We start from the raw sequence: 14,388 nt of genomic DNA on the forward strand, positions 1-14,388 counted from the left end.
TACAAATCCTTTTTACCAAAATTTAATAAATGATGAACTGCAAAATTGATTAAATTTGAAATTATTTAAGAATATTCAATCATAAATATTATTTTAATCACAATTACTTATGTTTTTACTCCTTTTTTTTTTTAAATTCAAAGACACCTTCAAATTTTTAGTATATACTTAATTATTTCTTGATAAATAATTTTTTATGATATTAGAATTTTTTGACCAAAAAAATTAAATAATTTTTAATAAACTAAAAATAAATAAATAAAAAATGTTTAAAATTAGTCCATCATTTTCTCACTCGGAAAAATATAAACGGTGCAGGCGCGGCTCTCTCGTAACCGGGAGGCTCGGAACCAGGTTCGGTGTACAGCGTTTCTCTTCAATATTAGAGAGAAACTGTGGGAAAAACAGAGACACAGAGAGAAAACAGAGAGAAAGTGAGAGAAAATCATTTGAACCTTCCAAAATTTCTCTCTCTGTGTTTCTCCACAGAGATATTCAATACCAATACTAAAAAAAGTTAGAAATAAAAACAAGAATTTTTTGTCTCTGTTTTTATTCTCCTCTGTTTTTTGACAGAGCTTTTTTATTATAAGAAAAGAAAAAGATTCAAATTCTTTTTTGGTTTTTCATAATTTGGGTTTTGAAGATAAATGTAAAGGAATTGAAAATTTAATTTGGGTCTGTAAAATCTGTAGATTTTTGTATTCAACAGCTGGTTTTGTTACAAAATGGCAACAGAGTCGATTTTACAAGTCTCTGTAATATCAGCTTTGGAAGAAGTTCTTCAGCAGCAAGAAACTCAAAAAGACGACATTTATTTGGCTTCGGGGAAATCCGATGAGTCTTGTAATGATATAACTTTTTTTCCAGCTCTGTTTTTGATTTGTTATCGGATTGAATTGAATGATCAATGGCTTTTTATTATTTGTCTTAATATTGATCAATCTTAAGCTTTGTTGTAATACATTCTTGTGTTTTCTATTATGATCATTAGTTTTAATCAATTTCAAGCTTCAGATTTTATGAAGTTTCTGTTAAGAGATTGAAATTGATCTTACTTTTACCAAGTTTCATGAATTTTACAATAATGCTTAAGATTTGTTGTTGCATTTTGCAGAAATGATCATAAAATCTGCAGCTTTATGCCAATTTTGCTAATAAAAAAAGCACATATTCCTAATCTCCAAACAAATTGGAAATGCATTTTGTTGAAACTTCCTTTTCTTGGTTGATTCTGTGAGCTTGCTTTGTGCTGAAAGAAAGCAAACAAACAGAAACAATAATACATAGATTTAAAGAATCCTCACTCGTTTATATTTTTGTAGCTTTGAGAAGATATGAAGCTGCTAGGTGGCTGAGAAAAACAGTTGGTGTTGTTGGGGGTAAAGATTTGCCAGCTGAGCCTTCTGAAGAAGAATTCAGGCTCGGGTTGCGGAGTGGCATTATCCTTTGCAATGTTCTTAACAAGGTTCAACCTGGAGCTGTGCCAAAGGTATGTTTCAGCAACTATATCTGATGCCACTAAATTTGCTTGATACATTGTCCGACCTAAGGTCAATATCTTATTTGAATTTTAGGTAGTAGAAGGAGATTGTGATTTTGTTATTATTCCTGATGGGGCTGCTCTATCAGCATACCAATACTTTGAAAACGTGCGAAACTTCCTTGTAGCTGTAGAGGAAATGGGGATTCGAGCTTTTGAAGCCTCCGATTTGGAACAGGTTAGTATTGAAATTTTAGATTAAATGGTAAGGAAGCCATTTATGATTTATCTTCTAGTCTAAATGAATGTGACTTTGAAATTTTCTTTTTCCAGGGTGGGAAATCTTCAAGGATTGTGGACTGTGTTTTAGCATTAAAGTCTTATAGTGAATGGAAACAAAGTGGTGGGATTGATTCATGGAAATATTTTGCAAATTCTTTCGGGACAGGGAAACCTTTCGTACGAAAAAATAGTGAACCATTTATGAATTCCATTTCAAGGACAGTGTCAGTGGGTGAGAAGTCTGTAGATAGCTTGTGTAGTGAGCAGTCAGACCTCAGTGAAGCAGTCAGTGAGCTTTTTTTGCTTTGTTTTTTCATGTTCACTCTATTTATTTTATTAGGATTTGAATGAGAAACATCTAATAGCTCATTTTCATTCTTATCCAAAGGGTTCCGTCCGTTCTTTGCAAATGCTAGTTCGTGCAGCTCTGTCAGATAAGAAGCAAGAAGAAATTCCAACGGTAAGGTCCTTCTGCTTAATTGGTCGGGATGGTATAAGAGGATTAGAGAAGTATCAAGTTATTCAAGAAGCTTATTTGCTACTAAATAGGCAAAGCCTTTTCCTATATAGGATTAGAATGGGATAGTAATCAACAAAATGTCTATCTTACAAGGGAAAAAGTGTTGCTGTGAACTTTCATTTGCCAACTTAATTATTCTTTGCTTCAATCCATCTTTTCAATAGTTTTCTGAGGGAAAACCATTAACAGATTGTAGAATCTATGTTCAATAAAGTCTCAGAGGAGTTCCAGCGTCGATTGGCAAGCCAAAATGAACAGGTGAGCAGCTTTAATTCTTCACAATTGTCAATTCTTTATCCCCAAAATGTCAAAGAATGTCAATGAATAAATTTACTTGCACTCTTTTTATGCAAGTATTATTAGTGTTAATGGCTGTGTGAAACATGTATTAATGGCATTATCAGTCTTCTGATCTCAGTACACCATTTATATATGGTAATCTGACAGGTTAAAGCTACTGCAAAGAAAATGGAAGAATCGGTCCCTGATAATTCTCTTTCACAAACTGATTCATGTGATGACAAGGTGGGAAAAATATTTCTAAGCAGCTTTCAGTCATTGCTTCATGTGATTATCAATTAAATACTTTCATATCACTTAAAAAATATAATGATGAAGGTTGAAGAGGAGACCCCAGCTGAGGAAATGATTGAAGATGAATCATCAACAGATCAGCCAGAGAGACAGGAACTTTATGATGAGAAGTCCAATCCTGATGAGGAATCAATACAACATCTTTTGAAACAGCAGAGATTGGTTGAACAACAACAACGAGATATTATGGTAATTTGCTGTTAGCATTTATTCTAGTTCTAAAATTCTTATTATCTACCATAGGGATGGAGTGCTTGATGTATTTGTACCTGTAGGAACTGAAGCATTGTCTTCATGCCACTAAAGCGGCTATGCAATCTTTGCAAATGGCGTACCACGAAGAGGTTACCAATCTAGGTGCAAACTTAAGCTTGATTGCTTTTATGTGTTCTTAAAATGAAAATATAATATTTCTCATTCTAGCTTGTTTTAATAGGCAAACACTTGCATAGTCTAGCTTCAGCTGCTTCGGGATATCAGAGAGTTCTTGAAGAAAACCGCAGGTTATACAATCAAGTGCAGGACCTGAAAGGTAGAGTCTTAACAGTTTAAAAGTTTCATGTAGTGAATATATCATAATCAAATCAAATCCAATTGTATTTTTTGGTAAATCATGTTTTAGGGAATATAAGAGTATACTGCCGAGTAAGGCCATTCTTGAGTGGGGAATCAAACAGTTCGAGTTCTGTAGACCACATGGATGAAAGAACTATCACAATTGTCACTCCTTCAAAATATGGAAAAGAGGGACGGAAATCATTTACTTTTAACAAAATATTCAGTCCTTCTGTAACTCAAGGTTAGCGCTTACGGCAAAGCACTTCTCTCTATGATTCTATCCATGTACTTTTTTCAGTTTGATAGCCTTTCCTGTGCATGAATTCTCTTTCCCTGCAGCGAAGGTTTTCTCCGATACCCAACCTTTGATTCGGTCTGTTCTTGATGGTTATAATGTTTGTATATTTGCTTACGGCCAAACAGGATCAGGGAAAACTTATACCATGGTAAGAAATGCAGCATTTTGTCACCAACATACTGTAGTCAGTCAAATAAGTTATGCTAATTCATCTCATCTATGAATCCAGACTGGGCCTAAGGAGCTTACCGAAGAAGATTTAGGTGTAAACTACAGGGCATTGACTGATCTATTTCTTCTCTCAAACCAAAGGAAAGAAACCATTTCCTATAAAATTTCTGTGCAAATGCTTGAAATTTACAATGAGCAAGTCAGGGATCTCCTTTCAACTGATGGACTAAATAAGAGATATCCTATCTATCAGACATATATATTTCTCCAAAATGTTTTATCTTTGTTAATTGCGCTGCCTCATACGCATTTTCATGTTTTCTAACTCCTAAATACATTAGAAATCCGTAACAGCTCTCAAAATGGGATTAATGTACCTGATGCCAACCTTGTACGTGTATCATCAACATTTGATGTCATAAATTTGATGAACCTTGGGCAAAAAAATCGTGCAGTTAGCTCCACAGCCATGAATGACCGGAGTAGTCGATCTCACAGGTCAAGTCTAATGTTCTGGTTTTAGTTTCACAAGATTGATTTCATTTCTAGTTATGCTCTAAAACATGCTGTGCGGTCTTTCAATGCAGCTGCTTGACAGTTCATGTTCAAGGAAAGGACCTCACTTCAGGAAACATTCTTCGTGGCTCTATGCATCTTGTTGACCTGGCAGGAAGTGAAAGGGTAGATAAATCTGAAGTGACTGGGGACAGGTTAAAGGAGGCACAACACATCAACAAATCTCTTTCTGCCTTAGGAGATGTGATCTCTTCTCTTGCTTCAAAAAATTCACATGTTCCCTATAGAAACAGTAAACTTACTCAGTTGCTCCAAGATTCACTTGGTAAGATTATCTGAAACTCTCCAATCTAAGAAGGTTTTATTTTCTTTTCATTATCCACTGTATTCTACTTTGTTGATCATGTTATTGGTCTCATCTGTCAGGAGGACAAGCCAAAACACTCATGTTTGTTCACATTGCTCCAGAGTATGAAGCTCTTGGAGAAACAATTAGTACTCTTAAATTTGCAGAGAGGGTTGCCACAGTTGAACTTGGTGGTGCTAAAGTGAACAAAGATAGTGAAGAAGTGAAAGAGCTTAAAGAACAGGTTTCTTCATGTGCCATTTGGTTCTTTTCTTCTGCATTTTAACTTAAAGTGTTAGGGCTGCCTACTGCTGTCAAATCTGTCTTACAGATACTCATTTATTTTGTAAACATCATTTCACTTGTTTGCCTTTTTTAACTGTTTTCAGATAGCTAGTCTTAAAGTAGCCTCAGCGAGAAAGGAAGGAGAGCCCGAGCACCTGCAACGTGCTCAATCAGTATCCTGTATCCCAGAAATAAATAGTCCAAAGCTTGAATCATCTCCTCTTCCTAAATGGCAGAGTTTCAGTGATCTATCTAGCACCCTTACCAACACTGAGGTATAATTTAAGTGTCAAAATTGGTAGGAATTTGTTTTCAAAAGTGATTTACTACAATTTATGATAGGATGTTGATTTCAGAGTTAACAAACTTGACAACTTTTTATCCAACTTATTAAAGTGCTGTAAAGATTATAGTAAATGCTGGTAAAATCTTTAAAAAAAGTTGGTTAGCTTTTAGATAATATTTTAATAACATGCTTCCTTGAAATCCTTAAAACTGATTTCACTGATTAGTAGAAGAAATCATCTGTCAGAGAAGGAAAAAACAGTCAATTTTCTGTTTATGTATCTACAATGTTGGAACCAATGATAAGATAAGCCTAACATGATATTCTTGCCTGCTGCTTCAGAATGACTCTTCATCCACATCTAGGAGGGAAAGCTTGGAAATCCAAGAGATGTTAGCAAATCCATTACTGTGGCCACCTCTTTGCAGTAATGCTACAAGTGCTAAGGCGGATGATAGAGATTCAGCATCTGGTGGCTGGATTGATAAAGTCATGGTGAACAAGCATGACAACCTTAAAAAGGATCAAAATTTGCCAGCAAGTAGGGAAGTAAGCAATGGACAATCGCCTGACAAGTTCTATAAGAGTTCTATTCGCGGTCCTACGAAGATATTCCCAGAACAAAACTTGAAAAGATTGACTACAAACAAAAAGGGCAACCAAGACTATGATCGGCAAGGAGTTCAGTTCGAAGTTGGCTCAACTGATGATTCTGATCATGAAGCTGCAACTAGTGATTGTTCAGAGACAGACTCAGTTAGTCAATCCAATATTCCTAAAATTACCAATGTTTCAAATGCTTTGGAATCTAAATCAAAGAAACAGCAGCTCAGGAAAGCAAAGAACACAGAATTTAGGTAAGCTGCTTTATCATTAATATTTAGATATGCACATTTATGTAAAACTTTTCAGTTTATTTCTAGTACCTTAGGCCTTGATTTTCATTTTTTTGGTTTGCCACCAGGAGTTCAATTCCATCACTAATTCCTTCTCCATCAACCCGGAAGTTGTCTAATGGAGTTAATCCGAATTTGCACAATGGAAAGAAAAAAACTGGATTTGCAAAGTGAGTAAACTAAAGTGTTGAGGGAAAACTGGCTTCTGTCATTTTTTTTTTCCTTTTATGACTTTCTATCCCTTTTCTTGTGTATCTATCACTAAGTGGTAGCGAGATGGAGAGGTTCACATATATAAAAGTGGCAACAATTTTGAGTTGCCTGTGTTCATTGGTGGTAATCATAATCCCCATGAATGTGATGATCCACCCCCTTGAGTTGAATTGCTCACACAGGTGTGGATTTTGGGAATGTTCAGTACTAGCATTCAATATAATATTATTCTCTTATGATTTGAGTATTAACAGAACAGCATGATCATTTGATAACTAATACTGCTAGTAACTAGACTTTCTCTTCTTTTTTTTTATACGTATAAGAGAACTAGCAATAAAATTCAAACCGTTCGAGTTAAGTTCCAAGAATATTTAGACTTTCGTCTCTTGGTTTATTCAAGAAATCATCATTAAGAAATGGATAAAACTATTGACATTCAGCCATAGGAGTTAACCATTTGTTTCAATTTTGTGGGCTAAGGCTAACCATTGAAGATTGAAGCCAGGAATGAAATGCTGATGAACTGATCTACAGCTAGAAAAAGTTGCATGCTCACCCTGAGGCAGGAGCATGAGTGATTTTAGCCACAGTTTGAAGCACGACAATCATCGACTTGCGTGCTAATGCATGTCACCTTTCCTTTCAAATGAGTGGCTTACCCCATGTAGGTCCCACAAACACATGACCATATCAGCAAATGCCTTCAATTTTTCATTTTTTAGTATGTGAGGTGAGATATATATATATATATATATATATGTATATCCACTAAATTCCATGAAAGAGACAAACAACCACCCCCATAAAGTTGAGTTGCCCTCAGCTAAGAGTTAAGATTGTGCTTTGTTTTCTGCTCCATTTCAAGTCAAAATGCCCACTGCTTTTCCATTTTTTTCTTAATCCCGAGCTAAACAATTAGCAGCTTTCTCCCAACCCCTCCATTATTTATTGCCAGCCAAAACACAGCAAATTTCCATTAATTTTTTTTTTTTTATGGAGAAAACAATTCTGTGTGGATAACTAAGCACAAGTCAAATCCCAATTTCCGTTTAGACCAAGAAAATTTGCCACATAGATTTTCTCTCTTAACACACTTTATATTTATTTATTGTTAGTGTATAAATTTTATTCACTGTTAATTAATCAAATAATAATATTTTATTAATAAATAAATATAAAAAAATTTAATTTTAAAAAAATTTTACTAATTAATAAAGTGTGACAGTATAAAATATATATACCGTTAATAAATTAAATATAAATCTATAAATTATTATTTATAAGATTAAAAAAAAAAAAACTCCAAAGTCAAAACCAACTTTCTCCAATTTGATACCTACCATCTTACCTTCCATAATATATTTACGTAATAATATTAAGTATTATAATTGATTTTAAATAGGCAAAATGACCATAAATTACTCCATTGATTAATATAATCTAGCCATGTTTTTGTTCAAGAAAACTTGATAGAGGTTAATAATATTTGCTTGAGAAAAAAAATTAATTGAAATTTGAAAATATGTATGTAATCAATTTAATTAGTTTGTGCTTAAAATTTAGGTGAGTCTACTCCAGCAATAAAATTAAAGAAAAAAAATGTAGAATAAAAAATTTAAACGTGTTAAATTGACAACAACAATATTAATGTGAAAACACAAATCCTCAAATTATTTTTCATAAAATTCATAATATTTTTGAATAATTCATTGGGCAGTTTTGTCATTTCAAAGGTATTTCCGTTCCATATTTTTGTTCATATTATTACAAGGAAAAAGATTAAGTTAGGACATAAATGTCATTTTATTACAAAAATCAGCGCCCGAAATCCGCGTTTCTTTTGAACAAAAAAATATCTTCGTTTCTCTCTCTAGATTCTTTGCCAATCAAATCACTGTGAGGTCTCTCTCTTTTAGGCTTTTGCAGCTTTGATTTTTGGAACCCAGATACACACTCAAAAGGAATGCTTTTTATACATACAGAGAAATGAAGACGCACTCAATGTAGGGCCATGTCTGCTCGATCTGAGGTTTCTCTCGTCAACTGTCAGCTTTTTTGGGTTTCTCAAAGTTCAGTCTTTTTTGGAGGGTTTTTGGTGTTCATTTTTTAGCTTGATTTCTGTTCTATTTTGGATCTTGGAACTGAATTTTGGTTTGTATGCAAACGGTTGAAAATGGGTTGGTTTAGATTTGTCTGAACGTATTTTCTTTTTGTAGATTGATGGGTTAAAAGTGACATTTTTTGAAGTTAATTCTTTTAATGGATAAAGAATTTAGCTTTGGATAATAAATTTTGTACATTGCCTTTGTTTGATTGAATTATTTCTTTATCACTCTCATTGCTTTTGGGGATTGTGGTAAGTTTAATAAAAGTGTGTTTATATGTGGAAATTTCAGATCAGTTTCTTGGGATTTGTGTTTTAGTGTTGAGAATTGAAGTAGTGAAATTTGAAGGGAATATTTGGTTAATTGGTTTTGTTGAATTCGGGGTTTTGCATGAAAGCTTTAGAAAATGTTAAAGCTTGAGACTATCATCTATACATCTTTTTGCTGTTGGATCCAGTTGGCTTTATATGTCATCTTATATAATGTGTCATAATGAAATAATTTTGGGAAGCTCTAGATCACTTCGGTTCATTTTTAGCTTCTTTTAGCTGATTGAGTGATAAAATTGTGTTCTAAAGGGTAATGATGAGGTATATAACGTGTGAAAGCTTTCTGATTTCATTCTTCTTCTATTGCTACTCAAGTCTTCTAGGTTTTATCAAAATAATCTGGTTTTTTAAGAATTTATAAATTGTGCCTTGCACATTTTCCTTACCTTTGAATGTGGTGATGCTAAATAGTTTATTTTGGATTGCTAGGGCTTCAGCATTGGAGTTTTGGAAATGTTGAGACCTAAACTAACATGAGCCAGGCTGAAGTATCGAGGATGAAGCCACCTCTTGTTCCACTTGCGACCTTGATTGGTCGTGAGCTCAGGAATGAAAAAGTTGAGAAACCTTTTGTGAAGTTTGGACAGGCTGCTTTGGCCAAAAAAGGAGAAGATTACTTTCTGCTTAAACCTGATTGTCAGAGGGTTCCTGGGAATCCAGCAACATCTTTTTCAGTATTTGCGGTACTCTCTTCCTTCTTCCGCCCACCTGTTCCCTCTTCTCTCTCTCTCTCATTAAACATGAAGGATGTTGGCTTATCAGCTAAAATAGCACATAATGGATTCTTCGTCTTTGGTTATGAAGAATGAAAAAAGAGAATTTGAATTGTAATGTGGGAAAAATTGTGATTCACTGTGTTGAGTTCTGGTCAATGTATGTTCTTGTTTAATTTGTCCTCATAAAAATGAGAACAAAAGTCTCATGATTCTTCTTTTCTCCCCTACTGATCAAGTTGAGCATGGTAAATGTAGTGTTTCCTAATATTGGTTTTATTGGCAGATTTTTGATGGGCATAATGGTATATCAGCTGCCATTTTTGCGAAGGAGAACTTATTGTGTAATGTCTTGAGTGCAATTCCTCAAAGCATCAGTAGGGAGGAGTGGCTTCAAGCCCTTCCTCGGGCTCTGGTTGCAGGTTTTGTGAAAACAGACATTGAATTTCAGCAGAGAGGCACGTATTCATCTCTATTTCATCACCCTTGTTTTCTCTCAATCAAATTCTGCTGCATGCTTATCTTTGTAGTCATTTATATTGATGACAGGGGAAACTTCTGGGACAACAGTTACATTTGTTGTAATTGATGGATGGACTGTCACTGTTGCATCTGTTGGTGATTCTCGATGTATATTGGACACCCAAGGGGGTGTAGTTTCTCTCCTGACTGTAGATCACAGGCTAGAAGAGAATGCAGAAGAAAGAGAGCGTGTCACTGCCAGTGGGGGTGAAGTAGGAAGACTTAATGTTTTTGGGGGCAATGAAGTATTCTACACTTACAAACACGAGAACTTTCTCTGCTTTTTCTTTTTTGGGTTGGGTGAATTAGAGGTGGTGGAGTGAGTTGTTTGTAAAGGTTATGAATGTTTCTAACACCTTACCTTTAAGAATTGAATCTATGTAGGTTGGTCCCCTCCGTTGCTGGCCTGGTGGATTATGCCTCTCTAGGTCAATTGGTGACACAGATGTTGGAGAGTTCATTGTCCCAATACCACATGTTAAGCAAGTGAAGGTTACGTCTTCATGTCTTATTGCTAATGCATTTATTAATTTTCTTCTGAGCATTCAAACCTTGAAACTTCTTCTCTGTTTTCCCTTAGTTGTCAAATGCTGGAGGACGACTTATTATTGCTTCAGATGGTATTTGGGATGCTTTGTCTTCGGACATGGCTGCCAAGTCTTGTCGGGGTCTACCAGCAGACCTTGCGGCAAAGCTGGTTGTTAAGGTGATATCCAGACTGGTGTTTTCTCCTTATATTATCCAGTCAATTGGCCTTGATATTAAATTTGGTTTACTTCTTTCAGGAAGCTTTGAGGTCAAGGGGCCTAAAGGATGATACAACCTGCCTGGTTGTTGATATTATTCCTTCTGACCAGCCTGTCCTACCTCCAACACCAAGGAAGAAGCAGAATGCGCTCGGTTCTTTTCTTTTTGGGAAGAGATCTCAAAATTCTACAAACAAGACTACAAATAAACTTTCTGCTGTTGGAGTTGTTGAGGAGCTATTTGAAGAGGGTTCTGCCATGCTTGCAGAAAGGTTCATTCATTAGAACTTTCCTTTGTCCCTTCTAAGTTTTGCATTTTGCTTTATATGTTATATGGGGTGGAAATGCCTGTTGGAAAGAACATGGATGGTCTTAAAATAACTGGCAGACCATATCAAAAAAAATTGGCAGAAATTGCTAATGAATTCCACTATCTTTTTAACAACTATGCTGGTTGAATGTGTATAAATATATCCCATAAGTTGATTTTATCCTCGGCTTGTCACAACAAATCGGTTCAGTTTCTCCTAATTTCATGTGAAATTCGCACCTAAATGCATGGTTTCAAGGCAAAAAGCAGTGGTTATTTGCAAGATGGCACATCACTTAAGTTGTTTGAATAGATATCTTATTGTGGGGCAATGATTATGTAGGTCTTTAAAATTGAGCCTCTTTTTTTTGGCTAACAAAAGAACTAGATCAGTCTCTAATCCCACTGATTTTTATAATAAAAATTGCAGGCTAGGTAAGGATTTTCCCATGAATGCAAACTCTGGAATCTTCAAATGTGCAGTCTGTCAAGTTGATCAACCCCCAGCAGAGGGTTTAGCTGTGAACTCTGGGCCTTTTTTCTCACCTGCTTCAAAGCCCTGGGAAGGACCCTCTCTCTGCACTAACTGTCGGAAAAAGAAAGATGCCATGGAAGGAAAAAGGCCAAGCAGACCTGCAGTGATCACGTAACATCTTATTTGGTAACAAGGTAAATATGATGTTTTTTTTTTCCTGGCAGTGTGAGCATACTTGGTTTCCCATTATCTAGTGATTGCAATAGATCCGAGTAAGAATCAAGGTAGACATAGAGTAGGTGTTTTGCTATTATTGTTTGTGAGTTTACACTTGTGCTCGGCTGTTTTACTGACCAACTCGGGACGAAGATGCTATCTGATAGATATTTGTGATAGTTTGATTGCTAACCGCTTGAATTTGTAATTAGATGTGAAGATTACATAGTAATATATCTACTCAGCTGCCTTTCTGCATTAGCAGGGGCGTGTTCTCAACTCCCTGGCCTGATTTTGATTGAACCAACAACGAATATTGACCAGTGCAAGTGTATTGCACTCCTTGCTGTTACATATTTCAACAATGCAGTGTTTCCAGTGTAGTTGTTTATAACCCTGTGGCATGATGGTGAATTTTCCTGTTCATTTCAGAAAATTCTGATCCACATCTTTCCAAGATTTTGAGATCATATACTTCCCGACTAGGGATAGTTTGGATTAAGTGCCAAATAGCTAGGAGATGTTGTAAAGAAGGTTTAATCCACTGGAGTGTTCATGGAGTTCAAAATAATAATAATGAAGGAAAGATCAGCCCGAAGGAACAAAATTTTTCATGGTAGCATCCATGCGAAGATAGATAAGGGAGAATGGGCCACTAAAGTTGATGGGAGAAACAACGAAGCTGATCTGCAATCTTTTGGGCCATCAAGGTTAGGCCTTAACAGCCAGCTAAAGTGAGCTTCATATGCCTAAAAGATCCAGTTTGCTTTCACAATCGGTTTTAAGGCCAACATCAACCCTGGGCCTGGGAAAAGCCCAGTTCCTAGGCAACTTCAGGTTTCCTAGCACTGGCTTAGTGGCTTAAAGTTAGAAGTTAAACACTGATGCACTTCATTTATTTTCCTAACATGAAAATTTATTCACTGATATAACAATGAAGACTAAGCAAACAAAGGCACAGCATAACAAGCAGAATTAAGCAGATGCATATGATAGAAAGATGACAGAAAATATTCGAGAGACTAGAGTGACGTGGCTTGTCAAAGAAACTAACTTAAAATATTCAGAACCATTGCAGCTCAATGCCGAAGTTCCAGAGTTTAATGGGATCATTAGGCTGCTTATCAACCACAGAAGTATAAGCAGTGCACCCTCCAAGCCTGATCCTGATCCTATATGAGTTCATGGATGCATCTTTCAAGAAATGGCAACAAAGTGTTCCTTTGCAGCCATATCCCTCCCCCACATCCTCAAACTGCCTACAGAAGCTGCTCGAAGAACAATTCAATGGGGATAAAAGAATGTTATTAGAGCAGTTAAATAACATGACAGTGTTACGAGTAGATATGTTGAAGGGTAAGTTCTCATCGAGCCGCAAACCTCCTAGACCGAGATCAGAAGAGTAACAAGCGTTTTCCTTTATCAGGGGTGGGCTTATAACAAGCTTATTAGCCCGACGATTAATGCTGAGAATCTTATAGTAAAACCCTGAAGCTGACATGAACTCGAGGACACCATTGTTGCAGTAGATTTTGTACCTGGGATCTCCACAGTTTTCATCAGTTCTGAGTGGATATGGAACTTTCATCTTACCACATTTGGGACAAACACGGGAGGCTGACACTTGGGTTACTAAAATAAACAAGAAAACTACCACGGGCACCATTTTTCAGTCTAGTTTTGACAGCTTAGAAACCAGGGAAATAACTATATATTGACACCAAATCTTTGCTTGGAAAGCCTGAGAACTGGATGCTCTTTTATATAGAGAATATGGCTCGGGTACTCACCAAAAATAGAACATCAAAACAAAACCATTTTATGTGTGGGGAAAATCCATAAGCATGTTCTTTTTTTAGTGCGTTATCAACCAACTGTAGCAACAAACTTGTCCATATATCTACTATAGTCAATGTATGTATAAAGTTAGTGGCCATGAACTTTGAAGCTAATTAGTCATATATCTTAAGAGTCAAGTTACATTGATGGATTTTAATGTTAGATTTGATGGTTGGTGTCGTGCAACTAGTCAGTACTCCGGCATAAGAATTTACAGGAATAAAGCAGAATGTAATAAGCTTCTTATTTCAGCACACTCTTACATTGACTGTTATTCTTTAAACTTTCATTAGAATTTTTCATCTCAGAATATAGTTTTTGATCGCTAAATTGAACTTTGGATAAGTACGAAGGCATATAATACGTACTAACCAATACCATAAAATCTCATTTGAACGGTGGATTCCAAATTTGTGGGTATTAAGATGACCCTTAAGCCGGCAAGTGTGAATGGAATCATGATATTATAATAAAATATAAATTTGCACACTCTGATCCCACTTTCCTTGTTTAGGATTTGTATAAAAGGAATTTCCCTTTTTGAGGAGTGGGTGTTTCTATTTGATAATGGAAATCTTAGGGTTGACAAGAGTTTAGCACCAAAATAATTGAGCTGATATGGCCAGGTATGGATCCAACCTAAGTAGGTAGGTCAATTGGATCGTGATAGGTTATATAGTGC

At 35.7% G+C, this 14,388-nt stretch overlaps 2 protein-coding genes and 1 pseudogene across 7 annotated transcripts; 2 read left to right on the top strand and 1 right to left on the bottom strand.

The window, feature by feature from the left end:
- Window positions 1-406: 406 nt before the first annotated feature.
- On the top strand, window positions 407-6,684 carry LOC111297874 (kinesin-like protein KIN-14G). The gene is made up of 19 exons (XM_089741570.1): window positions 407-846; window positions 1,326-1,492; window positions 1,578-1,721; window positions 1,817-2,050; window positions 2,154-2,225; window positions 2,475-2,543; window positions 2,733-2,810; window positions 2,904-3,068; window positions 3,155-3,236; window positions 3,316-3,411; window positions 3,502-3,678; window positions 3,777-3,883; window positions 3,965-4,143; window positions 4,243-4,404; window positions 4,494-4,747; window positions 4,849-5,012; window positions 5,158-5,328; window positions 5,682-6,196; window positions 6,304-6,684. Exons 1-19 carry the CDS (start codon window positions 729-731, stop codon window positions 6,407-6,409), a joined length of 3,060 nt encoding a protein of 1,019 aa, XP_089597696.1. The 5' UTR covers window positions 407-728; the 3' UTR covers window positions 6,410-6,684.
- A 1,648-nt stretch (window positions 6,685-8,332) lies between these two features.
- Window positions 8,333-12,146, top strand: LOC111296547 (putative protein phosphatase 2C 5). 6 transcript variants are annotated; one of them, XM_089768867.1, is made up of 8 exons: window positions 8,333-8,520; window positions 9,315-9,568; window positions 9,885-10,056; window positions 10,148-10,431; window positions 10,505-10,612; window positions 10,701-10,826; window positions 10,906-11,138; window positions 11,607-12,146. In XM_089768867.1, the coding sequence occupies exons 2-8, from the start codon at window positions 9,359-9,361 to the stop codon at window positions 11,824-11,826; spliced, it is 1,353 nt and encodes a 450-aa protein (XP_089624993.1). In that variant the 5' UTR covers window positions 8,333-8,520; window positions 9,315-9,358; the 3' UTR covers window positions 11,827-12,146. The 6 variants fall into 6 exon arrangements, with proteins under 6 accessions (XP_089624993.1, XP_089624996.1, XP_089624992.1 ...); XM_089768870.1 differs by having other exon boundaries at window positions 10,148-10,365; XM_089768866.1 differs by having other exon boundaries at window positions 8,333-8,480.
- A 647-nt stretch (window positions 12,147-12,793) lies between these two features.
- On the bottom strand, window positions 12,794-13,671 carry LOC111296548 (wall-associated receptor kinase-like 20 pseudogene; annotated as a pseudogene).
- Window positions 13,672-14,388: the final 717 nt, after the last annotated feature.

This window comes from Durio zibethinus, chromosome 12 (genome assembly GCF_047325235.1).
Source record: "Durio zibethinus cultivar Kanyao isolate XHJ-2024 chromosome 12, ASM4732523v1, whole genome shotgun sequence".
Taxonomy (NCBI): Eukaryota; Viridiplantae; Streptophyta; class Magnoliopsida; order Malvales; family Malvaceae; genus Durio; species Durio zibethinus.